Source organism: Meriones unguiculatus, chromosome 7 (genome assembly GCF_030254825.1).
Source record: "Meriones unguiculatus strain TT.TT164.6M chromosome 7, Bangor_MerUng_6.1, whole genome shotgun sequence".
Taxonomy (NCBI): domain Eukaryota; kingdom Metazoa; phylum Chordata; class Mammalia; order Rodentia; family Muridae; genus Meriones; species Meriones unguiculatus.
The window spans coordinates 104505817-104532742 of NC_083355.1; the positions used below are offsets into that span (position 1 = coordinate 104505817).

General features: G+C 40.9%; 1 protein-coding gene across 4 annotated transcripts in view; it reads left to right on the top strand.

Annotated features, from left to right (window-relative positions):
- The first annotated feature begins 847 nt into the window (after positions 1-847).
- The window catches only part of Zc3h14 (zinc finger CCCH-type containing 14), a 46350-nt gene continuing 20271 nt past the window's right edge, over positions 848-26926 (top strand). For 3 of the 4 annotated variants that reach the window (XM_021663969.2, XM_021663970.2, XM_060388019.1), the window contains exons 1-9: positions 848-1029; positions 1330-1372; positions 6741-6855; positions 9936-9976; positions 10796-10991; positions 12209-12638; positions 13290-13450; positions 13879-13979; positions 16926-17081. In XM_021663969.2, coding sequence (XP_021519644.1) covers positions 994-1029; positions 1330-1372; positions 6741-6855; positions 9936-9976; positions 10796-10991; positions 12209-12638; positions 13290-13450; positions 13879-13979; positions 16926-17081 — 1279 coding nt within the window. In that variant the 5' untranslated portion in view covers positions 848-993. The remainder of the gene's footprint in view (positions 1030-1329; positions 1373-6740; positions 6856-9935; positions 9977-10795; positions 10992-12208; positions 12639-13289; positions 13451-13878; positions 13980-16925; positions 17082-26926) is intronic. The other variant, XM_060388018.1, reaches the window with a different exon arrangement.

The window sequence follows — 26926 nt, forward strand, 5'->3', positions numbered from 1 at the left end:
AGTGTGAAGCCAGCCTGGTCTACAGAGTGAGTTCCAGGGCAGCCAGGGCCACACAGCGAAACGCTGTCTCAAAAAAACCCCAAAACCCGCTAGAATCAAAGTATGGTCATGCTAGATGGGTTTTGGATATCATTACACCTCACCACGTGTAATGATAGCACATCTAGACAAAAAGAAAATGAAAGTTTTAAGAGTTGGGGCTGGAGAGATGGCTCAGAGGTTAAGAGCACTGCTTGCTCTTCCAGAGGTCCTGAGTTCAATTTCCAGCAACCACATGGTGGCTCACAACCATCTATAGTGAAATCTGGTGCCCTCTTCTGGCGTTCAAGTGTACATGCAGGCAGAACACTGTACACATAATAAAATAAATAAATACGTAAAAAAGAAAGTTTCAAGAGTTGACAATCTGTATCAATAACATACTGATACTTGAGGTTACATCTGAACTCAGATCAATGCCTATGTTTTCTGTTTGTTTGGTTGTTTGGTTGGTTTGGTTTTTCCAAGCAGGCCTGGGACTCAGAGAATCCCCCTGTCTCTGACTCCCTGAGCGCTGGGATTACAGGCGTGCGCCGCCCCACCCGGTTGCCCGAGATATTTAAACTACACCTTACTTCATGCTTACTACCTGTAAGAGACTAAAATCCATAAATGAGAAACTATGGAAGGGACGAAGGAAGGTCTGGGAAGGGCAAGGCGAAACCTGGTACCCTGCACGCCTTTGCCCCCCGTGCGACCAACAGAGGTCGCCAGAGCAGAGGTTCCGGGCCCCGCCCCTCGCCCCAGGGACGTGCGGGCGCATGCGTGTGCGCAGACGCATGCGCGCTGGCTCCCACTTGCACGGGGGCGCCAGCAGGGGCGGGGACACGCAGCGCGCAGGGCCGGAGGCGGAGCGGCGGCGGAGCGGGGCCAGGCTGCAGGGTAGCAGCCCGCGGCGGGCTCCAGGTGACCGAAGCGCCGCGCCGTGGTGACCCGGCCGCCCGCCGCTGAGCCATGGAAATCGGCACTGAGATCAGCCGCAAGATCCGGGTGAGGCCCGCGTCGGCGGGCGCTGGGCATGGCGGGCAGGCGGTTGCCAGGAGTAACGGGGCGGGTGGGCCCGGCCTGCCGCGTCTCCTCCGCGCCGGCCGCCTTGGACGGGGCGCAGGCGCGGCGGTCGGCTCGGGGGGACGCCGGCGGGCCCGAGAGAGCCACCGGGGCGGCGGCTGCGGGAAGCGCCGCGCGGGGGTCGGGCGTCCCCTCCCCCACCGCGCGGGGCCGCTCTCTTGTGACTGTCGCGGTTTTCACAGGCACCTTTGCTTCTCCCCCCCTCCCCCTTCTCTTCCTCAGAGTGCCATTAAGGGGAAATTGCAAGAATTAGGAGCTTATGTGGGTAAGTTGATTCTCGTCATTCGCCTAAATGTAACGTAGGGCTTGCAAGCTGGCTGGATGTGTCTGCGTGAGTTTGCCCAAAAGCTCTCTGGGTGGTCTACCTTGAAATCGAATACTCTCTGGTTCCTCTACCCTCCTATCATTGAACCAACTATTGCAGCGCCTCGAGTCTACCCCCGACCCCTGCCATCTCTCGTCTAAGACGTTATTTGGAAATAGTCTAGCTTTTTGTACTCCGCTGAAGCTGTCGTTTTTCACCCATAGTGTTTGTCTGAATCTTGTTCTGTTTTTCCTGTTGCTGCTTTCATCAGGACCACTGAATTTGAGGTCTGTCATTTTAGATTTGAACGTTCGATGCTTCTGGCATTTGCCACAGAGCTGGTTCAGGGGTTTTATGTTTTAGGATTTTATTTTATTTATTTATTTATTTTTTATTCATCCCACTCGAACCTTACAATGGTAACAAGATTATTTCCCTCTTTTTTTTTTTATATTTTAAAGGCTGAATGCTTACTCTGGGCTAGGCAGTGTTTACCTGTTACACATAGAAAATATCACCACGAAAATGTAAATGATAACATCCCAGTTGTACAAATACTTTGTGTACTTGAACAAGGTTGTGGGAAAGAGGCCTGTCCTGACTCCACAGCTGGCGGCTTCAGGTGAAAATCATGGGTAGCCTAAGAAAGTAGTGGAGGCCGTTATCGACCTGCAGAGTCACATTTGTTCTCATAATCGTTGGAAGGCTTGGCATGCCACTATGTTCACATTTGGAATATATGAAAGCAGTGGTTGGAGCACCGAGTTTAAAAAAAGAGAGCCACACCAGATTATACTAGAACCAGGTTGCTTGTAGATTTAAAAAAAGAAAAGAAAAGAAAAGCCAGTTCCATTTGGAATGTTACCGATGAAACAGATAAAATGATGCTTTTAAAACTGGCTCCTCAGTTGGAAGGTAGTGGTGCACACCTTTAGTCCCAGCAATGGGGAGGCAGAGACAGGAGGATCTCTGGGAGTTCAAGGCCAGCCTGGTCTACAGAATGAGTTCCAGGATAGCCAGGTCTACACAGTGAAACTCTGTCTTAGAAAACTGGCTTCGCATGACCTCTTTTTAGTATTTTAATTGTAAGGATAGAGAGGTGCTTGGAAAACTGAAGTATACTGAGCTGATAAGAAGCTTTTAAGAAAAGTCATTAGTGATTATGAACTAAGGTAGCCACTATTAAGTACCAACTTGACACAGCTAGAGTCATTTGGGCAGAGGGGGAACTTGATTGAGAAAATGCCACTACCAGATTGGCCTGTGGGCAAGGCTGTGGGGCGTTTTCTTGATTGATGTGGGAGGGCCCACTTTACTGTGCACGGTACCACTACCCTGGTTTGGTGATCCTGGGTGTTTTAAGAAAGCAGGCAGAGCAAGCCAGTCAGCAGCGTGTGCTTGAGTTCCTGCCCTGCCCTCCCTCAATGATGGCCCATAAGCTGTAAGAGGAAATAAACATTCTCTTCACCAAGTACCTTTTGGTCACAGTGTTTTATCACAGCAGTGGAAACATTTTTACCTTCTAAGAAGTGATAAACTGGTTTTGTACACTTAAGTAGGCCTGCAAAAAGCCAATAGTCTTTATTGCCAAAAACAAGTTGAAATTTCAAATGAAAATTAAACCTTTAAAAATTTGGGTTTACCACTCTGAACTTGAAAGCTTTCCAGAACTGAAAGATTTGGTGATGACGGTTATGGAGGTGCTAACTGTGATTTCATGTAGTGGTATATCAACATGTCCTTGGTCCACCAGAACACTAGTATTGTCCAGGTGACCACTACACATTAAATTATTCAAAGATAGAAGGCAGGAAAAATTGTATAGGTGGGTTTTCTTTTAATGGTACCAAGAATTAATTGGTGTTCTATTACACTCCATATTGCTAATACATTGTCTCTTGAGTTTTACTGTGGTATCACTGAAGGATAGCCTCAAGATCTAGAAAGACTTAAAATACCCAAAGTACATATTTATGGGACTAAGGTTTTCTTTACATATGTCAATATTAAACAACTTTATCACAGATTAAGTGCAAGAAACAGATTAGAGTTGATCTGTCTTTTAGACTAGATACAAAAGAGATTTATAGAAGTAGAGAGATCAAAGTCACGCTTAGAACTATGTTGTATGTTTGTTTGTCTGGGAAACCTTAGTTTCTAGAAAAACTTATTAAGCTAATATAATTGGGCTATTAGCAGGTAATTGGTTCATTAATAATTAAATTCTTTAAAAATTCTCCATTTAAAATTTTTGTGGATTATATTAGTAGATGCAATTCATATCAACCAGAGAAAGGGACCGAACAGGTTGGGAATTACTAGTTTATGAATTACATTTGATAGGTGGATTTGAGGTGTCTTTTTCAGAATTTTTGTTAAGACTCCTCATGGATAGGAAAACCTGAAGCTGAACCAGAATTTTCTTAGTTTTAATTGGTTTTTCTTTTAATGATTAGTGGATACCAGCTGTGAGGGACCCGTTGTACATGTGGGACAGTGTTAGTCGATGGCAAATGTGAGATGCAAGCATGTGTCACTCAAATTCCAAACCAAGATGTTTAGTTTTTAAAACATTCCCTGATAGTTCTGTTTGTTCTGAAGATACTGCTGGGATGGGCAGCAGTATTACTTTTTATAAAAAGTCAATGAAGTGTGGAGAGAGCCACATTAGCGCCTGTCAGATTGAACATTGGGAGCTCAGGTTTGGGGTCCTTGGCGCTTCTGTTAGAGCAAGGGGCCCCTGTGCCATGCCAGCGCTGCTGTGGCGTGCCGGCGACTCTTCATGTTGGCTCAGCTGCTCCCTTCTGCTGCTTGTCAGATTTTTATGTATGTCCCTGTCTTCTCTTTGCTCTTTACATGAACCTAGGGCCTCCATAAACTCTTAACACCATAACCTCCCCAAATTGGAAATTCCTTAAGTTCTAGTGGCAAGCCTGGTTGTTCAATATCTGTCCTTGAGTTAAAAGTCAGACTTCAAGTCTTTGAAGTAAAGCAAGGTTTTTTGTTTGTTTTTTTAAGTTTGCAGTTAGTTACTTTATTTGTAGACGTATATACTTCACTGTCCGGAGCAGCGTGGCTTTTGTTTTCAGGATTTTTCACTTTGAGGGTGGCCTCGTATGTGCAGTTCAAGCTTTCTGCTCATCATGAGGCGTGTGCCAGCCTCAAACTGATCCTCCTGTTTCAGTTTCCCGGGTGCTGGGGTTACAGGCACACCCCACTACCAGTCACAGCTTCTCATATTTTTTTATGCCCAAAAAAGAGTCCCAGAGCTCTGGAAGGTTATGAAAACAACTCTGGGGTAAATGTTTGAGTATTTGAGTATTAAAGCAAGCAGTAAGAAAAGTCATGCACGCTCAGTGAACAGTTCAGTGGTTCAGCAGCGACAGTCCAGTTTTCATTCACATCCAGATACAAGAGCTTCTCTGAACCTTCCCAGCACGTACTGTTGTCTTCTGTCTCCACTATACTAATTTGAATGCACTTCATCAATCTCTTGGGACTCTGGAAGAATATTTTATGACCACATGCTGATTTTGCGTTAGATTCCTAATTTTCATTGTATTGTCTACTCAGAAGACAACATGTATATGGTAAAGGCTTTGCTGAGAACTGATTGATAGTTTAAATTGCACATATTTGAAGCGTATGTGTTTGTATTTTAGTGTATTTGGTATGTCTTAATATGCATATAGCTAAAACCGTTGCCAGTCAATATGGTAAGTCCACTGGACTGTGTGCAGCTCACTTGAGACTGCCTAACATCGTGCACAAGAGCTGTTGCTTGACTCACTAGCATCACTTAAAACACAAACATATTTGTTCATACTCTCGTCTTCCTAAATTTCCAGTAGTTGCTCTGGCTTTGTAACCTGTTACATCTTTCCTTGTCCTCATTCTGTACCAAGATAACCACCGATGTCATGAAATTTTAGAAAACATTAATTGACGCAATGGCAGCAGTCATTTCATTGGCGCTGTGAGAGAAAAGCCCAAGGATGTCAGCAGTCTTATGTGCTCACCCTCCTGAGTTTCTAGTGTTGGGTCATAGCAGCTATGACATATAAGTAAGGATCAGCCTAGTTAACACAGTTACACTGGGGGTGGTTTTGAAACTTCCTCGAAACAAAGATTGGCCATTTTCTCACTCTTGCAGCCTTCCGTGGAGCACTGCCTTCTCTTTTGTCCTGCTTCTATTCTGGACTTTAGATGTTTCCCTGCCCCCTCTTTCTTTTTAATGATATATTTATTTTTATTTTATGTGCATAGGTGTTTTTGCCTGCATGCATGTCTCTGTGAGGGTGTGAGATTCCTTGGAACTGGGATTACAGGCAGTTGTGAGCTACCACGTAGGTGTAGGGGATTCCACCTGGGTCCTCTAACGAGCTTCTAGAGCTCTTAATAGTTAAGCCATCTCTTCAGCCTCTAGCTGTTTTCTCTGGAAACAAGTTTCTGGCAGATGAATGTTTCTGTTTATGAGGAAGTATGAATATTTTAGTTGTTGAGGAAAATTTAATGAAAATGTGCTTGAAGTTGGGTGTGGAGGTGTATGTCAGTAATCTCAGTATTTGGGAGGGCTGAGGGAAGAGGATCATGAAATTAAAAACACTACCCCCATGAGCCATACATACACACACGCACACGCACATTAGACAGACATACACACACCTACTTTTCCTAAAAATAAATTACATTTCCTCATGATGACTTTGTTTTCTTATTAATGTGTTCTTGGGCTTTTTACAGTCATTGTGTAGCTGTCACTGTTAGGATGAACGAAGTTGAGTTGCCGTTTAACTTTTCCATCCTTTGTTATTAAACAGTTGAACTCTGAGTATTGTCTTTGCTGTAGAGTTTTACGCAGTCTTAGTGTATGTGGTGGTGTTGGAAGTTATTGCGAAGAGTAATTGAAGTTCCCCTTTACTAAGTCAAAGTATGCTCTCTGGAGAAACGAGTACTGTCCTGAGCAGAAAGCTGAACGATGGAGTTATTGAGGACGTATGTGTATCTGATTAGAAGCTTCTGAAACTGATGGGCATTGAAAAATTTCTTACAAACCAGTACATCCTCCCTATTGATTCCATGACCCTGTGTGCCTAGTTTTATAACTAGAAACACGCCAGTTTTTTTTTTCTAATTTCCGGCCTTTTAAAAATGGAAGTATTTGTGGGGTGAAAGGGGAAAATGGAAGCTGAGCTTTCTTGTCCATCCTCTGTTAGAGTGAGGTACGAATTCTCCAGGCTATTTCTCTGTTTTCAAGCACATTAATTTTGAGCAAAAACAAATACTGAGGAAACATTTAAAAGTTTGGTATACTTTTCCTTTTAAATAGATGAAGAACTTCCTGATTACATTATGGTGATGGTGGCCAACAAGAAAAGTCAGGACCAAATGACAGAGGACCTGTCCCTGTTTCTAGGGAACAACACAGTTCGATTCACCGTATGGTATGTTTCTGATTATCTGCCTCAGCAAAGTCAGAGTTGGTATTCTGTCTAGAAGGAGGTTCTTGGCAGTCTGTGAGGTTCACTGTGGAGAGGCGGGCTATGAGCTGTGAAGCACGGCCCTTGGAGGTTTCTCCTTCTGCAAATGGGGATAGTAAATCACCTGTATATTATTGTGAGGATAACCTAGATGATGCACAACATGTGTGCAGATGTGTCTGCACCATAGAAGGCTTGATGTGTATTAGCGTTTTTGTATTTATCACCTTCTGCACTCATCACCACCCCCACCCCAAGACAACTACTTGCAAACAGTGAACACTGCATTTTGAGCTAGACTGGCTTCTGCCTTTTGTGGGGAACGTTTTTATTTCCTTTATCTTTGTTTTAAGTTTTTTTTCGTGACACGTTCCTGTCTCCATTTGACAAACATCTCTGACACCTTTACGGTTTGGAATTTCAAATGTGCAGCCTTATTTTTCCTGTCAAAATGGGCCGCCAGTTATCAAACCACACGTGCCCTCAGGATGAGATCAGTTTAAGAGGGCCAGCTCGTTGTTGGGGTTAGGGTTGGGTGAGAGTTGGAAAAGTCAGTGTGATGACAGGTAGGAAATGCTCGTACGAGGGCCCGCAGACCAAAGCCTCGTCATCTGCCGCGACAGCTGATGATGGACAAGCTGAGTGAGCACTTAGCCTGCTTAATCTGAGGAGAAGCACAAAGGAGTATGGTTCCTGTTCACACGGGGTTAGCTGGTTTTTTTTTTTTGTGTGTGTGTGTGTGTGTGTGTGGTTTTGTTTTTCGTTTTGAGACAGGGTTTCTCTGTAACCTTGGCTGTCCTGGACTCACTCTGTAGACCAGGCTGGCCTTGAACTTAACAGAGATCCACCTGACTCTGAGTGCTGAGATTACAGGTGTGTGCCACCAAGCCTGGCTGCCAGTTCGTATCTTGGTTCAGGAAAGTCTTCATAATATTTTTGCCAACTGCATGCCTTTTGGTGCTTGTGGCAATACTATGAAAATCTGTGCAGAATTTTCTGCTTTATATTGCACAGTTTTGGAGTACATTATTAAGAGTGCAGTGATCCATACATGTTAACATACTCCCTCATTGTGGATATATATAACTTGTTTTCAAATGGTCATGGTGCCTCTGGCTAAGGAAATTATAGTATGATTGTGAATAACTCTTTTTAAAGTCATCAGTAGTCCAAAAACTTGTTTTGTTTCATAAGCATTGTTATGACCTGACCTTTGGTTAAACCTGCAGTCTAACTGGTCCAAGCCAGAAGACTGACCTCGTAAGGTTCTTTTTCGTATGACTTAATGGACTGCTTAAGACATTTCATAAACCAATATACCGTTAGCTGAATCTGAACTTAAAATCAGTTTCTCATGTTGCTACAAATACAGTTTCACATGTACTGATGCAAAGAATCCTGTCTTCACTTTGGTCCTTACTCTAGTCACTGATTTTTAATTTTTTGTTTGTGTATGTATGCATATTTGTATATGTAGATGCACAAGATAGATGTGTGTGTGTATGTATGTATGTGTTTATATTTGTAGGCTTGAATTTGACCTTGGATGTCTTACTGAATCACTCATCCACTTTCTTTGTTTAGAGACATGGTCTCTTACTGAACCCAGAGCTCATCAGTTTAGTCTATCTAGACAGCTTACCTCAGGGACTCCTGTCTCTGCCTTATGAGTGCTAGTATTACACCTAGCTTGTACATGAGCTCTGGGAATTAACTCCGTTAGTCACATCTGAACCTAATATTCTTGTATGGAAAGTTATGTGTTGTCATGTCTGTCCCTGTCCTGTCCTGTCCCATCTCTACCCGCAGCCCAGGCCTATTTTGGTGCTTGTAGGTGCTTTTGTTTTCTTGTCAGTTTTATAACTTTACACTGAGGTACTTTTGTTTGTTTTTTGTTTTTGATCTTTTTTGCCCCCTCATCCTGATTTTTCTTTTTTTAACCTTGAAATCACTGTGTCCATGAGGAAATTGCCATGAAAATGGAGTCTAAATGAAACAATAGGCAACTCTGGTGTTTGTGAGAGGATTTTGGAAGGATGGTTGTGCAAATAGTTGCCTTTTATGTAACTACTAAGGTGGATTATCTTAAAGCAAAGTTGTAGCCTATTTTATTACTTTTGAAAATAATAGCTGCAATAAAGGGGGATACAATATTTCTTTTATTAACTTTTTCCACCTCAGAATTACATTGTCCAAGAAGCCATGTAAATAGTTAAAAGAAATAGTAACTGCTGGATGAGGGTGTATAGATCAGTGGTAGACTGTGCTTAGCTGTGTACACGGTCCATGGTTTAACTCTGTAGAGAGGAGGAGGAAAGAATGCAGAGAACACACTCACACAGGTAAAACAGATGTGGCAAACAGTTCTCTGTGAAGGATGCTCGTTCTACTGTAAGCTGTGCTGATCTTTAGTTCATAGGAGCAAGATGGCTTTTTTAAATCAAGACTTGCCAGATAATGTCTTCGTCTTCTTTGTTCTTTGGTGCTGTGGGTTGGGTGCAGGGTCTTCTGCATATTCCTTCCTTACATTCTGTTCTGAATCTGCTGACACAGTGTAATCCTAGCTACGGGAGGATTACACTGACACAGTGTAATCCTAGCTTGGGAGGCTGAGGTAGGAGGTTCAGAAATTCAAGGCCAGCCTAGGCAACTTAGACCCTGTCTCAAAAAGTAAGAAGAGAACTGTGATGTGTGTCCGTGACTTAGAGTGCTCGTATGGTATGTGTGAGGCTATAGGTTCAGTTTCTAATACTTAAAGAAACTGCTGTGCTGCTGAGCTGAACTCCTACCCATGTGCTGCTGCTGCTGCTGCTTTCCTCCTCCTCCTCTTCCTTCTCCTCTTCCTCCTCCTGGTAGGTGTTGAAAAAGTAATTTTTTTTAACTTCTTTGATATTTATGTAAGGCATTTTAAAGAAAAAATGTGTTATTGGAAAGTTTGATTTGGTGTCATTAAATGTCTTTAAAAGAACTAATGTGGATTTAATGTCATGAGTGGCAGTTGAAACATTGTTTCTTAAGGAAGGCTTTGTTTTGTTTTGTTTTAGGCTCCATGGTGTGTTAGATAAGCTTCGCTCTGTTACAGCTGGTAAGCTCTGTAAACTTGAGGGCTTTTTGAAATCTCTGCTTGTTAGAGCATGCGATCCTTTCCTGTCTAAAGTCATTATTCTGAGAGAATACCAGTGACTTAGAGCAGTTGTTCATTTAAACTGTAAGAACAGCAACCGTACTGTGATTTGACTGTCAGGGGAAGACATGCTAAATGTGTACAGGCTTTAACTTTAAAGACGCCTGCTGTTTTATAACTGAAAGTTATCTAAATGTCCAGTGCTAATAATATGTAAGAATACTAGTCAGCTACTAAATATGAAATGGAATGAGAATACACATACAAATATGCATCCTAGTATTTAAAACTTAAGTGTAGATGCCCTTGCAAAATAATAATAATAGATCATTGTTGAGGGAGTTCTCCTTTAAAAGTCCCATGCCCACATCCTTATGAGGTGCCTTATCTCTTTCCTACATTAAACCCTCCTAATAAACTCCAACTCTTTTTTTAAACTATAACCTGGGCTAGAGATGTAATTCAGTTGATAGAGTGCCTGCCTAGCATGTAAGGAGCCCTGGGTTCAGTCCCTACTACTGAAAAAAACAGTCATGGTACGTTCCCAGAATCACAACACTCCAGAGGTGGAGGCAGGAGAATCAGAAGTTCAAGGTCATCCTTGGCATTATATCCAGTCAGCCTGGGCTTCATGAGAACTGTTTTGCTTTTTTTGTTGTTTTGTTACTGTTTTTTAAACAAACACTGAAGTTATTTTTAAAAATCTTTTCTATCTTAAATGTATTGCTTTTGAATTGATGATGAGAGAGAGATTACCAGGATCATGCATTCTCTTCACAGAGCCCTCTAGTCTAAAGTCTCCTGACACCAGCATCTTTGATAGTAACGTGCCTTCAAACAAGAGCAGTTTCAGTCGGGGAGATGAGAGAAGGCACGAAGCTGCTGTTCCTCCCCTGGCCGTTTCTAGCTCTAGACCGGAAAAAAGGGATTCCAGAGTTTCTACAAGTTCACAGGAGCAGAAATCCGCTAATGTCAGGTAAAAGTCCAGTGTCTACTGTGGCCAGATGGGTTCACGGATATGACATTTATGTTAATTATTATGTCCCTTAGTTCCTATTTTCAACAATTTTTGGAAATAGTGAAGTGTTCATGGGTTAGTTATTTTCTTGTCACTTGTTGCTGGGCATCTAGTAGGAGGAAGAAAAACATTTGTTTTTGGCTCAGTTTAGATGGCTCTCTGATAGCTCATCACAGCATTGGAAGCATGAGAGAGTGTTCATGGTAGCAAACATATGAAAGAGATTTCTAACATTGTAGTGGACGACGAGGGAGCAGAGAAAACTAAACCAGAACCTGGGTTGGATATTATCAGCAAAGGTCTACTCCTAGATCCTAGGGACATACGTTGACCAATTGGGTCCTGCCTCCTAAAAAAATCCATAGCCTTGAAATTATCATAGTGAACAAGAGATCAGCACATGAGCCTGTATGGGACATTCCAGGTTTGTTACTTCATTTTTATTTATGTGTATAGGTGTTTTGCCTGCATGTCTGTGAACCCTATGTATATCTGGTGCCTCTAGAGGACAGAAGTGGTCATAGGATTTTTTGATTGTGGGTCATCTCAGTCCTCTGGAAGGGCAGCTAATACTCTGGCCATTTCCCTGGCCCCCTAAGGTTCAAACAATAACCGGTAGTAAGTTTTTGAGCAAACTAATGGTGACCAGAATATGATTTTTATTTTAAATGTAAATAAAAGTTTAAAGTATGAGGGTTGGGTATGGTGCTATAAGCCTTTAATCTTTTTTGAAGTTGATATGTATGGGTGTTTTGCCTGTACATGTATGTGTGTACCATGTGCTTACAGCGTCATGGAGTCCTTTAGAGGGCTTTGGAGCCTCTGCACCTGGAGTTACACTTAGCTGTTAGTTGCTGTGTAGGTGCTGGGAATCAAACCTGGGTGGTCTTAAAGAGTAGCCAGGTCTCAGAATCACTGAGCCATCCCTCCAGTGCTAGTTCAAGCCTTTAGTCCCAGCTCTTGGGAGGTAGAGGCAGGTGGATGAATCTCAAGCAAATCAGAACTACATAGTGAGATCCTGTCTCAAAAACAAATTGAAAGAATGAATATAATTTGAAAGTAGTTGTGAAAATTTAAAAAGTATCCATACATCCTCATTAAAATTTTTTGAGTAAGCATTCTTTGAAGATTAGAGGATAATGCTTTAGTTTCGTCACGATGCTTTGTTTTAATAGACACTCATATGATGATGGAGCTTCCACCCGGCTAATGTCAACCGTGAAACCTCTGAGGGAGCCAGCACCCTCTGAAGATGTAATTGACATCAAGCCAGAGCCAGATGATCTCATTGACGAAGATCTCAATTTTGTTCAGGAGAACCCCTTATCTCAGAAAAAACCTACAGTGACACTTACATACGGTTCTTCTCGGCCTTCTATTGAAATTTATCGACCACCTGCCAGTAGAAATGCAGACACCGGCACTCATTTAAACAAGCTGCAGCTTCATCAGCAGCAAAGCAGTGCTCCCACTGCCAAGCAGCTGGATGTCCAGAGCAGCCAGGTGTATGAAGCAGGACATCTGTGCGAACCACAAGTGCTTAGCAGTGCAGAAGACACCTACAGCCCCTTCTTCAGAAGCAACTTGGATAAAATGAGTATTGAGGTTTGTATAGATGGATATAGATTCTGGCTAGAGATGGTTGTTATGGATTCCAAGTGTTACTTAAGTAAAACACGTTGTGTGTTTATCTTAAACAGTGTCCTCTCTTGGACTGGCTCTCCAGAGGGATTTTATCTCATCCACATACGCCTTGTGATTTTGGCAGTTTGAGTTAGCCCTACCCTTTCTTTTTGTGGTAGAACTTTTCTTTGTGGTGTCTATGTAGATGTGTTAGTTTTAAGTTTAAGCAACTACATAACTCACCTTTAATAGTTTCCCCAACTGTGCTGTGTGCAGCTGTTATAAAAATAAGTTTAAAGTTCTTTTAAATTAGTTGTTTTTGTTTTCTCTTTTCTGTGTTTTTGTTTTTTTTTTCCTCCTGAGACAGGGTTTCTCTGTGTAGCCTTGACTGTCCTGGGCTCACTCTGTGGACCAGGCTGGCCTCGAATTCACAGAGATCCACCTGCCTCTGCCTCCCAGGTGGTACATGCATGCACCATCACATCAAGCTGGTATTTTCTTTTTCTTTTTTTAAAAAAAAAAAAGAAAAAAGAAAGATCTTTCAGTTCTTAAGATCATCTTAAAATAAAACCATATTGTTATGGTAGAACTTTTCTCTTAACGAAAGGTAAGCTTAAATTTATCTCATTGTAGGACGAAAACTTTCGGAAGAGAAAGTTGCCTGTGGTAAGTTCAGTTGTTAAAGTAAAACGATTTAGCCATGATGGAGAAGAGGAAGAAGAAGATGAGGATTATGGCTCCCGGATAGGAAGCTTGTCCAGCAGCGTGTCAGTACCAGCAAAGCCAGAGAGGAGGTGCGTGACCATGGCTGTAAATTAATCCTGAATTGCTTGATGCAGCTGCAGGGCTTTGTGTGATTGTTCTTTTGGCAGTGCTGAGGAAGAGACCTGGGGGCTGCATGCGAGTGCTAGACAGGTGCTCTGCTGCTGAGCTGTCTGGCAGCATCGCCTGGGTTTGGAAAGGCACATACTAATGGAAGAGGACTTGCTTAATTGGAGAGAATTGCAAAGACCATTAGAAACTAGTGAGGGAGAATATGTTAATGCAGAGTCATTTTTTTTTTAAAAAGATGTAGGGCTCCAGTCTAATTGACATGGTCTAAAAATGATCACTGCTGTGTTTAAAACAGAAGGCTATAGAGTGATGGCGTAATAGATGGTTAGCTTGTAAAGAATTGATATTTAAAACATTATAAAAATACCTTTTCTCAAAACTCTTTTAGACCTTCTCTTCCACCTTCTAAACAAGCTAACAAGAATCTAATTTTGAAGGCTATCTCTGAAGCTCAAGAGTCTGTAACAAAAACAACTAACTATTCTGCAGGTAATTTCAATGTAGTATGTTTGTGCTGGTAACAATTGCTTCTTTAAGTTGATGTGTAAGGTTCCTTTTAGATACCAAGACCAGAATAAAATTCTTCTAGAAGAATGGTTTTAAAAGATTTCACCAGGTCAAGAAATTGTCATAGGAGTTTTTTGAACATAGTAAGCTCTGATGTGCATAAATAGATAATACCCACAGTTATAAAGGGGATTTTGAAAAAAGAAATGAGACTTTCATATTAATGCCACTTAATTCAATATTATATATGTATTTATGTATAAAAGGAATTGTAACAGATTGTAACAGGTTGCTGAAGCTAGAGAAATTTTGTGTTTTCTTTTTTGCCTTGCTGGCAGATTGAACTCAAGCTCTTATGCATGTTTGGAAAGCCCTGTTCCACTGACCTGCATCCCAAAACCCAAGAAAGAAATTTGTTTAAAACTGCTATATAAGTAGGGCCAGTCTGTTCCCTCAGTGGAGCCTGGTAATAGAATGCAAGGCAGAGAATTGTTGTTTTGACCCTAATTTCAATAGAAGCACTGAAGTCACTTGATGTCAAATACTGAGGTGTCAAGGTTTTACAACAAAATTTTCTTACAGAAACCTCATTCTAAAATGCTAAAGGTGCGTGTTGTTTTGTGTTGCTACTATGTTCTGTGCACCTTTTCATCTGCAGGAGCCAGTGCAAAATTTTGTGGTACTGAGCTGATAGAGATGACTAACTTGGAAATTATCTTCCAGTTTTTATTATGAGTTTGGTGGCTGCCCTTATAGCATTCTTCTACTTGCCCTTTGTCATACTTGACTGTTTCTTGAATTGAAGTAAACCATTTTTGGTACTTACCTACCTTCTGCTTCTCCTCATCCCTCATTTAACCTCGAACATAGGGCATTAAATAAATTTTGGCATATAGAATAAAGATGATCAGATAAAAGTGTGCACATGCGCTAACAGTTTACTTCACATTCATTCTTCTGATGTAACTTAGAATAAGAATTTTAAAGAGTTTCCATGACTTTGAAATACATTGCTTTTTAAATTTTTCTGAGTATTTTGCTTGCATGGAATCCAGAAAAGAACACTGGATCCCCTGGAAATGGAGTTACTGATGGTTGTGAGCTATCAGTGATGGGAATAGAACCCTGGTCCTTTGGCAGAACAACTGTTACAAAATTAGTATGCCTTCCCACTCAACAATCATTTCAAGTACTCACAGATTAATAAAGGATATCTCTATTGGTTCTAGCTAATGCACAAAAGGGAACCAACCTTGAATAGAAAAATTTACCAGTTTTATAGCTATGCCTATATGTTCCCTATATGCTGTCATCCTTAAATCTTGTCAGGTCCCACCTCCAAATCCAGACAGGAGACTGCAAGTCTGACCATTTGGACAAATGAGAGATTAACACAGCAGAAAATATTTTTACAGTTACTTCAGTACCCTAGTGTTGTGTTGTTCCCATTCCCCACAGTAGTTGTCGAGGGTCATTTTGTCAGTAGAGAAGTAAGCTTTTCCTGGGAAAAGAACCAGGACTTAATGGCAGACTGGAGCTTAATGAAGATTTTCCTGTTAGAGCTGCCTGTAGGGTCCTACTCTGCCATGAAAATGCCTAGGCAGGTTGTAAATCAAGGTTGTCTCGTTTTGTTATAGAAATAGAGCCTAATTAAGCGCCATATTAGTGAGCAAATCTTTTTTGAGGGGGGTGTTTTGTTTGAAGCAGATTCTTACTATATAACTCTGGCTGTCCTGGAACTCACTATGGAGACTAGGTTAGTACAGAGATCTGTCTGTCTGTCTCCCAAGTACTGAGATGAAAGGTATGTGCCACCATGCCCCACTCTTACTGAACAAATTGTAATGGAAATATCTTCTCAGAAAACCCAAATTTTAATTATGTTCAAGCTGTTAAGTTGTCCTTTGCACAGTCTCTAACAGGTTAAGTTAGTGTGTTACTGAGTCTTGAGTTACGTCAGTGGCAGCACTTCTTGAGCTAACCTCTTTGTGCGGCTTATTTTCCAGGCAAGTGTAGTAGATCCTTTATAACATAAGTTTATTGCTCCTGGTTTTCATAGATCACAGCCAGTGCTCTTTTAACAAGTGTCTCTCCAGCTAGTTCAGAAGTAGAGTTTTGGGCTGTAGAAATGGCTCAGCAGTTAAGGACACTGGCTGCTCTTCCAAAGAACCTGGGTTCAGTCCCAGTACCCACTTGGTCATTCAGAACTATCCAGAACTATTCCAGTTCCCAAGGATCCAACACTCTCATCAGACCTTCACAGGTACCAGGTCTACACATGGTACACATATGTACATATGGACAATACACATAATTATAAAAAGAAATTTTAAAAAGTGGTTGGAGATTCCTACATTTTAAGAAATCACATTGAACCTGGTTCTACATGCTCTTAATACTAGCACTTGGGAAATAGAGACAAGCGCTTAAGATCATGATTTTCAACTTAGTGAATTTGAGACCAGACTGGTCTACAGTGAGACCTTGTCACAAAAGAATGTTTTAAAAATAGCATTCATTCTTTGCTTATTTTACTTAAGTTTCAGTTTGAATCACTGCATCTGGTTATTTCATACATGTTGTATTGTAACATGGCATGTAGCTTTTTGTTGGTTCCTTTGGATTTTGGAACAGGCTCTTACTGTGTAGACCAGTCTGGCCAAGAACTTATTGTAGTCCTACTGCCTTAACCTCCAGACTGCCAAGATTCAAGCTTTAGATGCTGCATATACAAATAAGGCAAATAAGCTGAATGTCTTTCTCACGAACATTGTAAGAAAAGCTAGGTTGTTTTTGTTTAGAGCACCTTAACTATCCTGAACCCAAGGATGGACTTTGTATTTAATATGTGCTGTAAACCGTGGAGTTTTGAAATAGTAACCTTTGTTGTTTTTTTTTTTTTTTTTTTTTTTTTGCTTTTATGTAAAGTTCCACAGAAACAGACACTTCCAGTTGCTCCTAGAACTCGAACTTCTCAAGAAGAATTGCTAGCAGAAATGGTCCAGGGGCAAAGCAGGGCCCCCAGAATAAGTCCCCCTACTAAAGAAGATGAAGCAAAAGGAGATGCTACAGAAAAAATTCAAGGTAAGAGTTAACCATTTTACTCTTGCACTTTATCCATGGGATACTAAATATTTTCAGGTAAGTTTCAATGGAATATCAGTTAGTTATACTATGGAGAAAGTGATGAATTATGTACTCAAAGAATGATCTTGTAAAGACTTCAGTGCTTTTCAGAAACTTTAAAGTTTTTTTCATTTAATTAATTAATTTAGATTGCAGCGTCCTTCCCTCTTCTCCCAGTCTCTCCCCCTCTCCTCCCCTCCTCCACCCACTCTCCTTTTCTCCTCAGAGAAGGGGAGGCCTCCCATGGATATCAGCCTGCCTTGGCATCTTGACAAAGCCACCCAGTTAGGGGAAAAGGGATCCAAAAGCTTGGCGAGCCTGTGGTCCAGTTGTTATGGGACGCACATAAAAACCAAGGCATGCAACTATTATGCAACAATCCTTTGTCCCCTCTTCCACAAGATTCCCCGAGCTCCATCTAAATGTTTGGCAATGGATCTCTGCATCTGAGTCTATCAGCTGCTCAGTGAAAGCCTTTCAGATACAGTAATATTAGGCTCCTGTCTGCAAGTGTAGCAGTATTAATAGTGTCAGGTGTTGGCTCTCTCTCATGGGATGAATCTCAAGTTGGGCCAGTCATTGGTTGACCATTCCTTCAATTTCTGCTCCATCTTTATCCTTGTGGCTCTTAAACGCAGAACAAATTTTGAGTGGAAGGTTTTGTGAGTGGGTTGTTGTCCCCATCCTTCCATTGGAAGTCTTGCCAGGTTACAGGAGGTGGCCATTTCAGGTTCCATATGCCATGTTTCTGAGAGTCTCAGCTAGGGTCAGCCTCATAGATTCCTGGGAGTTTCCCTTGTCCAAAGTTTCTGGCTTATCCCAGAGCTGCACCCCCAACTCTGCCCCCCAACACCAATTTCAGTTCTCTTTTCCAGTTCTCTCTTCTTCAGTCCTCCCCGCAATTGATCCCTCCTATTTCCCTCCCCAACCCCTCTCCAACTCATTCTCTCCCTGCATCTACCTCTAATGTCTGTTTTATTTCCCCTTCTAAGTGAGATTCAAACATCCTTCCTTGGGCCCTTCTTGTTGCTTAACTTCTTCAAGTCTGTGGATTGTAACTTGACAAAGTTAAGTTACTTCAGGGCTAATATCTACTTATATGTGAGTACATACCATGCGTGTCTTTTGGGGTCTGGGTTTCCTCACTCAGGATAATATTTTCTAGTGCTATCCATTTGCCTGTTAATTTCATGAAATATTTGATTCCATGCATTTCTTTTCTTTCTTTCCTTAACCCCCATTAAATCCTGGAAAGGTGAAAATGATTTCTCAAGTATCTGTGTACTGTGCTAGCAAAGAAAGCTATTGCTAGAGGTATGGCAAAAGGATTCTGGAACTGTAATCTATCTAAAAGGTTCCCATTGGCCAAAGACACAGTCATTTCATTTTTATAAGGGTGACAATTGCCTTAAAATGAGTTCTTTCAGATTCAGTTGTAAGAACAAGCTATCTCCCCAAAACACCAACAAAAACAAAAGAGAAACTAATTAATTGGTTAGCTGAATGATACTTTTACACTGTCTTGAAAACATGAGTAAAGTTGAGCATTTATATTGTTTTCTCCTATAATTATGACTGGTAACCAAATAATAGTAGTTGGAACTGTTTTTATAAATAAAATTTCTTTGAAACCAATTGTAACAATTCGTGAATGGAAATTCATGAAAGGATTGTTTGGTTCCTCTCATTGACTAGTTGCAACAGAGTGTATATTTCTCATAACCCAAAATAAAAAGTGTTTGCCAATTCCTGGTTTGGGAAATGAGGGTAGGTATGGTTGGAGAGATGGCTCAGTTCAGAACATTGATTGTTCTTCCAGAGGATCCAGGTTCAATTCCTAGCACCCACACAGTGGCTCACAGCCATCTATAAAACTATTTACCATTGCCCTCTTCTTGCCTCTTCAGGCACTGCCTGAAGGTGGTGCAGGCAAGATACCCGTACATGTAAAATAAAAATACATTTTAACAAATAAATAAAAAAAATAAATCTGTCATAAAAGAAAAGGAAATGAGCACGGGGGGGGGGGCATCTGTTACAGTGGGTACAGTTGGAGAAGTAGTTACTGCTGTTGTTTCTAAAGTTTTATGCTTTCTGAGAAGTCAGATATGACTGGATCCAACACTCTCTTCTGGCCTCCATAGGCACCAGGCCTGGGATTCACCTGTCTTCTTCAAAACTTCCTCCAATTCTTGGGATACAAAGAGGTATACCCTTGCCCAGCTTTTATATGGTTTCTGGGGATCTGAACTTACGCTCATATAGAAGGTGTTCTTACCACTAGAACTGTCTCTTCAGTCCTAAATGTCTTTCTTTACCACCAAAGTTTCAGTAGAAATGGCATCAGATACTACTACAGATATGTCTGATAAGCACAGACGAATATTACATGAACACACTGTTTACAGTTTCAGCTGATGGGTTTTTGGTTGGTTGATTGGTTGAGACAGGGTGTTTTTCCTGGACTTGCTCTGTAGACCAGGCTGGCCTCAAACTTACAAAGATCTACCTGCCTACCCAGTGTTGAGATTAAAGGCGTGTGCTACCACTGCCTGGCTTCAGCTGACAGGTTTTTTGGAATCTAAATATGTAGATGGGTTGACATGAAGTATTGACAGAATAGTCTCATCTCCCTGGCCTCTGTTGCCTGTCTATCTTCCAGTATGTGCGCATTTTCTCTTTTTGTCTTGAGTCAGTCTGTCACTATAGTTTATTATGCCTGTTTTTTCATATTTATTCCAAAAACACTAATATTAATTCTTTTTTGATGTCTGTTTTTATATCATTGATTTTTATTCCAGTAATATCTTCCCATCATTTTCTGAGTTATTTTAGCCTCTTTTTTCCAGTAAGCTTTAAACTGTATTTTTCTCTTGAGAGCTACTTTTATTGTGTATGTTTTCATTATCAGAGTGCTTTTAATTTCTCTCACAGTTTTCACCTTTCACAAATGATTTTTTGCAAGTGCTTTCAAAGTATAGCATTGGAGGCTATTTTCCATATGATCTAGAGAGAGTATATTCTAGACAGCACATTGTTGACAGTGTACTTGCTTGTGTATTTTATATTATCTGGGAAGAAAATAGACTCTACTATTTCTCTGCTAATTGCACTGTTTTGCTTTGATTTCATGATCCTGTATACCAATCAGTTTTTAAGATAGGATCTCTCTATGTAGGCCTCCTTCTGCTGCCTATTGCCAGGATTAAAGAAAGGTGGCGTGGCTTTATCTTAAAGTCAGTTTTGTTCAGTGGTGTTTGGAGCCTTTGTTTAGAATTGGCCCTGTGCTTGTTTTCCATGCTTTTTTATCTTCAGGCTTCTTTCTTTTTTCTTCTTGTATAAAGGAAACCATTTACAGAAATACTGTGTGTGTGTCAGAGAACAGTTTGTGGGACTTGGTTCTCTCCTTCTATTATGTGCCCATATATAATGGGTTAAACTAGGGGATTACACACAGCTTGTCAGGCTTGGTGGCCAGTGTCGGAGCCATCTTGACAGCCTTCAGTGTTCCTTTTCTCTGTGTGTACATGTATCATAAGTATCATAAAGCTTGACTTAAAAACTTGACTTATCTTACGTGTGCAGGTGCTTTGGCCTTCATGCATGTCTGTGCACCACATTGAGTGCTTGTGTCCTCAGAGTCCAGAAAAGGAGATTAGATCCTCTGGGATCAGAGTTACAGATGGTTGTGAGATGCCACATGGGTGCTGGGAATTGAACGTGGGTCCTCTGCAAAAGCAGAAGCTGCTCTTAACTTCTGAGCTAATAATACTTTAACCTTGGTTTTTTAAAAAATCTGTTTCAAGATTGCCCCCTTTTTTTGGATTATTAGATCATTTATTAGGATTGCCAACCAATGTAAGAGTAGTTTCTATTCCTGTTTATTGGTTTGTATTTCTTTTTTATTTATTTGTTTGTTTTTGAGGGGAGGTCTCCAATTATACTTTTTTTTTTAATGTTTTCATTTTTTCTGAGTTAATGGTTACCCCGAATAGTAAAAGGGCCTTAGATTCTTAATTTCAGTCTTACCATCTTGCTGTAGCTTTATGCCTCTAACTTACCTGTTTGGTCTGTTTTTGAATATCTAAACTTGGTCAGCATTATCATTTCTCTCTCGTTGTATTTCTTCAGATTAAGTTACCTAGTTACCTTTTTAATTCTAATGTTCCTTGGTGGTCATCAGCGTCTGTTCTATAATTTTGGCATATTTTGAGTTTTAAGAAAATTGACATTTTAGCTGAACATTGTGCCCCATACTTGTCTTGAGGGCCTGGGACAGAAGGATCACAAGTTCTTGGCCAGGCTGGACTAAAAAATGGTTTCTCAAGAAGTACAGTTCTTTTATCTTTTTGACCTGAGTTGTATTTATTTTTACAGGAGTTGATGATATTTATTTATATTTTGTTCTGTTTTCCTAACTAAGGTTCTTTGATTTGTAAATTCTTTCTAAATGTTGATAAAGAGTGTGTGGTGACTTGGAGGCTTGGAGGCAGGAGTATCTGAAATTCAGTGTCATCCTTAGATTTGATGCCAGCCTAGTTTGCATAAGATCCTGTCTTAATAACAACATAATTATTTATGGAACTACCTACTACAAAAGCAAATACACATTTTATTTCTTAGATTTTTAGGTATTCCCTGGAGTAAGCCAGCCAGCCAGCTAGCTTTCTTTTTTTTTTTTTTTTTTTTTTCTTTTCTTTCTTTTCTAAAGATTTATTTGAGTGTGTTCATGTGCACACTCAAATGCATGGATAAACACTTCATGTACTCATGGTTCATTCAGAGCTCAGAAGTTGGCATTGGGTCCCCTGGAACTAGAGTTGCAGGCCATTATGAGCTGCCTTTGTTAGTATTAGGAACTGTTCTCTGCTTTTCTGCTAGAGCAGGAAGTGCTAGGTTTGGTAGCTCATGCTTTTAACCCCAGCACTTGGGAGGCAGGGGCAGGCAGAGCTCTAGGTTCAGGGCCAGCCTGGTCTACAGAGTGAGTTCCAGGACAGCCAAGGATATGTAGAGAGACTGTCCCAAGGTAAACAGATAAATAAGTAAATATGAACAGCAAATTAACTGCAGAGGCATCTCTGCAGCATATTCCTAGAGTTTTAGGGTTTGTGTTAGAAATTTTTTCTGTATCTGAGTGTTCTGGCTACATGTTTTTATGTTTACCACATGTGTGCCTAGTGCTAAGAGTCTGTCAGATCCCCTGGTACTCTGATACATGGACAGTTGTTAGCTGGGATGTGCAAGCTGAGATCTGATCTCCAGTCAAGGCATGCAAGTGTGCCTAACTGTTGAGGTGCCCTACCCCCAGGGCTTTTAAAAACATTCCCCTTTGTTCTTTGTTTTATTTTTTTGTTTTTCAAGACAGGATTTCTCTGTGTAGCCTTGGCTGTCCTGGACTTACTTTGTAGGCCAGGCTGTCCTCTACCTCACAGAGATCCATCTACCTCTGTCTCCCAGAGTGCTGGGGAGTACAGGTATGCCAGCTTCCCCTTTGTTCAGACATAGCTTTTGTTTACCTGTTTTCTTCTCTTGGGTTGCGTACTTATTGTGAACTTTCACTTTTCCCCAAGCTGATCTGGCTAGAGTGATGTTGCCTCATCTGGCAAATGTGATCTGGGATGACAGGCCTGTTTTTAGCTAACAATGGCAAGTTTATCCACCCTCTAAAACGTTTTAATTTGGTTTTGTTTGCTTGTTTTTTTTTCTGTTATTAGTGTTAAAATTTTACTGTAACATGCCTAAATAGTCAGGCCTAAGTAGTTGCTCCCTTTGGGAATGGGTATTATGTGTACTTTTTATTTGGAAATCTGTGTTCATCTTTGTGGCGAAAACAATTTTGAAAATTTTACTTTTCTCATTTTTATTCTGTCATGGCTTTCTTTCTTTGGATTTTGTTCTTATGACAAAGTTTCACTATTTAGTTCAGATTGGGATTGAAGTAGCTGTGCACTCTTGGCTGAGCTTGAGTTTGGCAGCCTTCATACTTGTCACCCTTCCGCATGCTGAGACTACAAGTGTGCATCACCATGTCCAGCTTTCTGGCTTATACTTGTCTGGTTTTACTCTCCAAAATATTTCCTTAGCAGGTGTCCTTGATTTATTGTCAATCTCCATTTGGCAGGGGCCCTGGAACCCAAAACTGAATCGAAGGTCCTAGATCTCAGGAACACAGCTAGAGTGCTTCAGGACGAGGGCCATGTGCAAGGCCAGGGTGTAGAGTTTTCCATGGAGTGTTAAAGTTAGCTAGCTCTTTTAGAATGAGATCTTTGGGCGTTCCAAAGCCCATGGCAATACCAGATTGTTACAGCTCTTGATTAAGCTACTGTGCTGAGCACGGCAGAGGGGCAGACGAAAGTTTATTTGTAATCGGGTTTATAAATTTTTGTTTGGGCAATGGGATGGATTTCGAGGGTGAACGTGTTTGATTGGATGGGGTTAGGGATACTTGATTTGCATGCAGTGGTACAGTACCTCATTTTCCATGCAATAGCATGGTCCTGTCATGAGGAGAAGACAGTACTTAATTATCCTGTGGGTATAGAAAAATCATCAGGTAAAGTTAAAGGTCTTTTGGGAAGTCAGGGCACCAAGGCATCTTATTAGCATAGGGTGTGTATCTCCAGGCATCCCTAGCTGAACCTGTTCTCTTATCAGGAAAGGGACGTGCCTGTGATCTTTGAGAGCTATGAGATGCTTCTTAGAAAATCTGGAGTCACCCAAATAGCGGGGGAGACTCCACTGAGAAAAGGGAGTCTATTTTAACAGACTGAGCTCAATTTGGCTATCTGGATACGCCAGACTTCAACCTAATCCAGCTAGGCTGCATAGATTATGACTGATTTGCTATCAATAAAGCCATTGTAAGTTATAAAATAGCATTAACTTGAGAATACATTTCAAGTATTTCATCTGCCTTCATAGTGGAAACAGCATCTTTAGCTGTAGAGTGTCAGTTGTTGAGTGTGATCACATGGCTAATTAGGAGCTGTCACTTGTGCTGCTGTCCTGCAGCAGGGAAACATACTGTATGCCAAGATTTGTATTGTGTTTGTACCATTACAGAATAAGCGTCGTCTGTATCTTCAGTGTCTTACTGAGCATCTCCTTACATATATTTTTAGAGATGCATACACTGTTTTTGTTGTGTTCAATCCCCATTTTCCACCCTGATGACTCCCAGATCCAACACCCAACTCCCTCCTAATCACTCCTAACTTTGTGTCTTTTCTCTTTTTAAATGGCCTAATGATTTGTGCTGCCTATATACTAATAAGTGTCGGATTGTCCACTGGAAGGTACCCTTAAAGGAAAAGTGACGCCTCAGAAACCATTAACTTGTCAGTAGCTGTTTAGCTACGTCAGGGTTTGTGAGCCGCTCCCTGTTGTTGATCCTGATTGAAGTAATCTTGTGCAGGCAGATGCAGCAGCGCTGTGAGTTCAAAGTACAGCTATCCTTACATGTCCAGAAAACTGTCCTTTTCTCTGTCTTTAGAATATTAGAGTTCACCATTACTTCTTACCGCTGCAATTATTGCTCTAGTCTAAGCCACTGTCTACGACTTGCCTAGATTATTGGGACAGTGGCCTTCCAAATCTGTGCCCTTTCAATTTTATTAAAATAAAATGACATCATTTCTTTTTCTTTTCAGCAGAAATCACTGCTCCTCCACTCAGCATCCCCTGTTGGTCCCTGTTACATTCCCAGTAACCGTCCTCATCTTCCCTGATCTTAACAGCTGACTCCCTGCCTCCCCTCTCTGGTACTCGGTTTCACTGTGATCCATGTGTCTCTTTTCTACTTCCACATCTTCATTTTTGTCACTGGTCCCCACCAGAAAAAAAATCCCTGTTCTTCAGATAGGTGAAAACTGTGCCATTGTTCAGTTTTGAAGTCTGTCCTCCTGAGAAAGTTCATTTGAGGCTTTATGTGTGATATCTGCAGCCAATATTTGCCTACGTGTTTTTACTTTTCAGGGATTGTTGAAACCTTATCTGTCATGATTCTTTCTCTCACTCCCATCCTTAAATCAGTGATCATACTTTAACTGTATAGTGTCTGGTAAAAAAAGCCAGCCAGCTAGCTTGTTCTTTAGCTTTCTTTCTTAAAGGAAAATCATACCCACACATTTTTTGCCACTGCCCTCTTTGAAGGTAAGCACTGAAAAGTTGTATATTGGGGCTGGAGAGATGGCTCAGAGGTTAAGAACAGTGACTGCTCTACCAGAGTTCCTGAGTTCAGTTCCCAGCAACCACATGGTGGTTCATAACCATCTATAATAAATCTGGTGCTCTTTGCTGGTGTGCAGGCAGAACACTGTATATGTAATAAATAAATAAAATAAACATTTAAAAAAAGTTGTATATTAGTGTAGTATTATAGACAGTTTCACATCTATAAACATTTGATATTTGAAGTGTTTTTCTGTGTATGCCTACATACATAATGCATACATGTATAAAACAGTATCTGCATGGAGTTCTTTAGCTTTTTGCTCCATTAACAGGTCAGACAGACCAGTACAATAACATAGTGATTCTAAGGTTGCTAGGGTATTAAATCCAAGCCTTGCCTCTTAATAGCCAATACAAACCTTTCTTTCACCTTATTTCCTAATCTGTAAGTAGGTGTAACAGTAGTTTTACTTCAACATTATTCTAAGAATTGTTTAAAATATTTATGTTTTCTCTGCTGATGGATCTTTTCATGAGATCTTTTCAGTTCTGCATGTACAATTGGCATGGGCACCACAAACAATGAAAGGGGTCGTCTCCTGTACTATTGAGTACCTTGTTTCTGTTAGACCACTGTCCTATTATCTTCTAGGTAGTTTGCTGCCCTCTGGTGAACCAGCTGGTATGCAAACAGTGCTTTAATGAGGATATGCTGTTCTTAACATTGGCTCTGGATGCATATGTTATGTGATCTTAAATTCTATTTGAATTCAAAGCCTTGTGAATTTTGTACACAGTCTTCTGTTTGAATTAATATTTAAGGAATTATATCAAATTGTAGGTAAATGATGGAAACATTTATAAAGATTTTTTAAATTAATTTTACTTATATATTTATTTATTACAATTTATTCACTTTGTATCTCCTCTGCACTGCAGCCCCCTCCCTTGCCTTCTTCCAGTCCTATCCAACCTCCCTCTTCTCCCCCCAACGCCCTTTCCCTAATCCCCTGATAGGGGAGGACCTCCTCCCTTTCTCTCTGACCCTAGCTTATTAGGCTGGCTGCATCATCTTCCTCTGTGGCCTGGCAAAGCTGCACTCCACCCTCCAGGGGAAGGTGATCAAAGAACTGGCCACTGAATTCGGCAGAGACAGCACCTTACTAGGGAACCCACTTGGAAACTGAGCAGCCAGTGGCCTTCCTGGTTTCAGTGCAGAATTCTAGCAGACTTTTAAAGAAGTGCTAACACCAGTACTCTTCAAACTAGAAACAGAAGGAACATTACCAAATTCATTCTATGAGGCCATAGTCACATTGATACCTAAACCACACAAAGACCCAATGAAGAGACTGTCAGGCCAATCTCTCTTATGAACATTGATGCAAAAATACTCAATAAAATACTTGCAAACTGAATCCAAGAACACATCAAAGATATCATCCACTATGACCAAGTAGGCTTCATCCCAGGCATTCAGGGGTGGTTCGATATATGGAAATCCATCAATGTAATGCGCCATATAAACAAACTGAAAGAAAAAGTCCACATGATCATCTCCTTAGATGCTGAAAAAGCATTTGACAAAATCCAACACCCATTCATGTTTAAAGTTTTGGAGAGATCAGGGA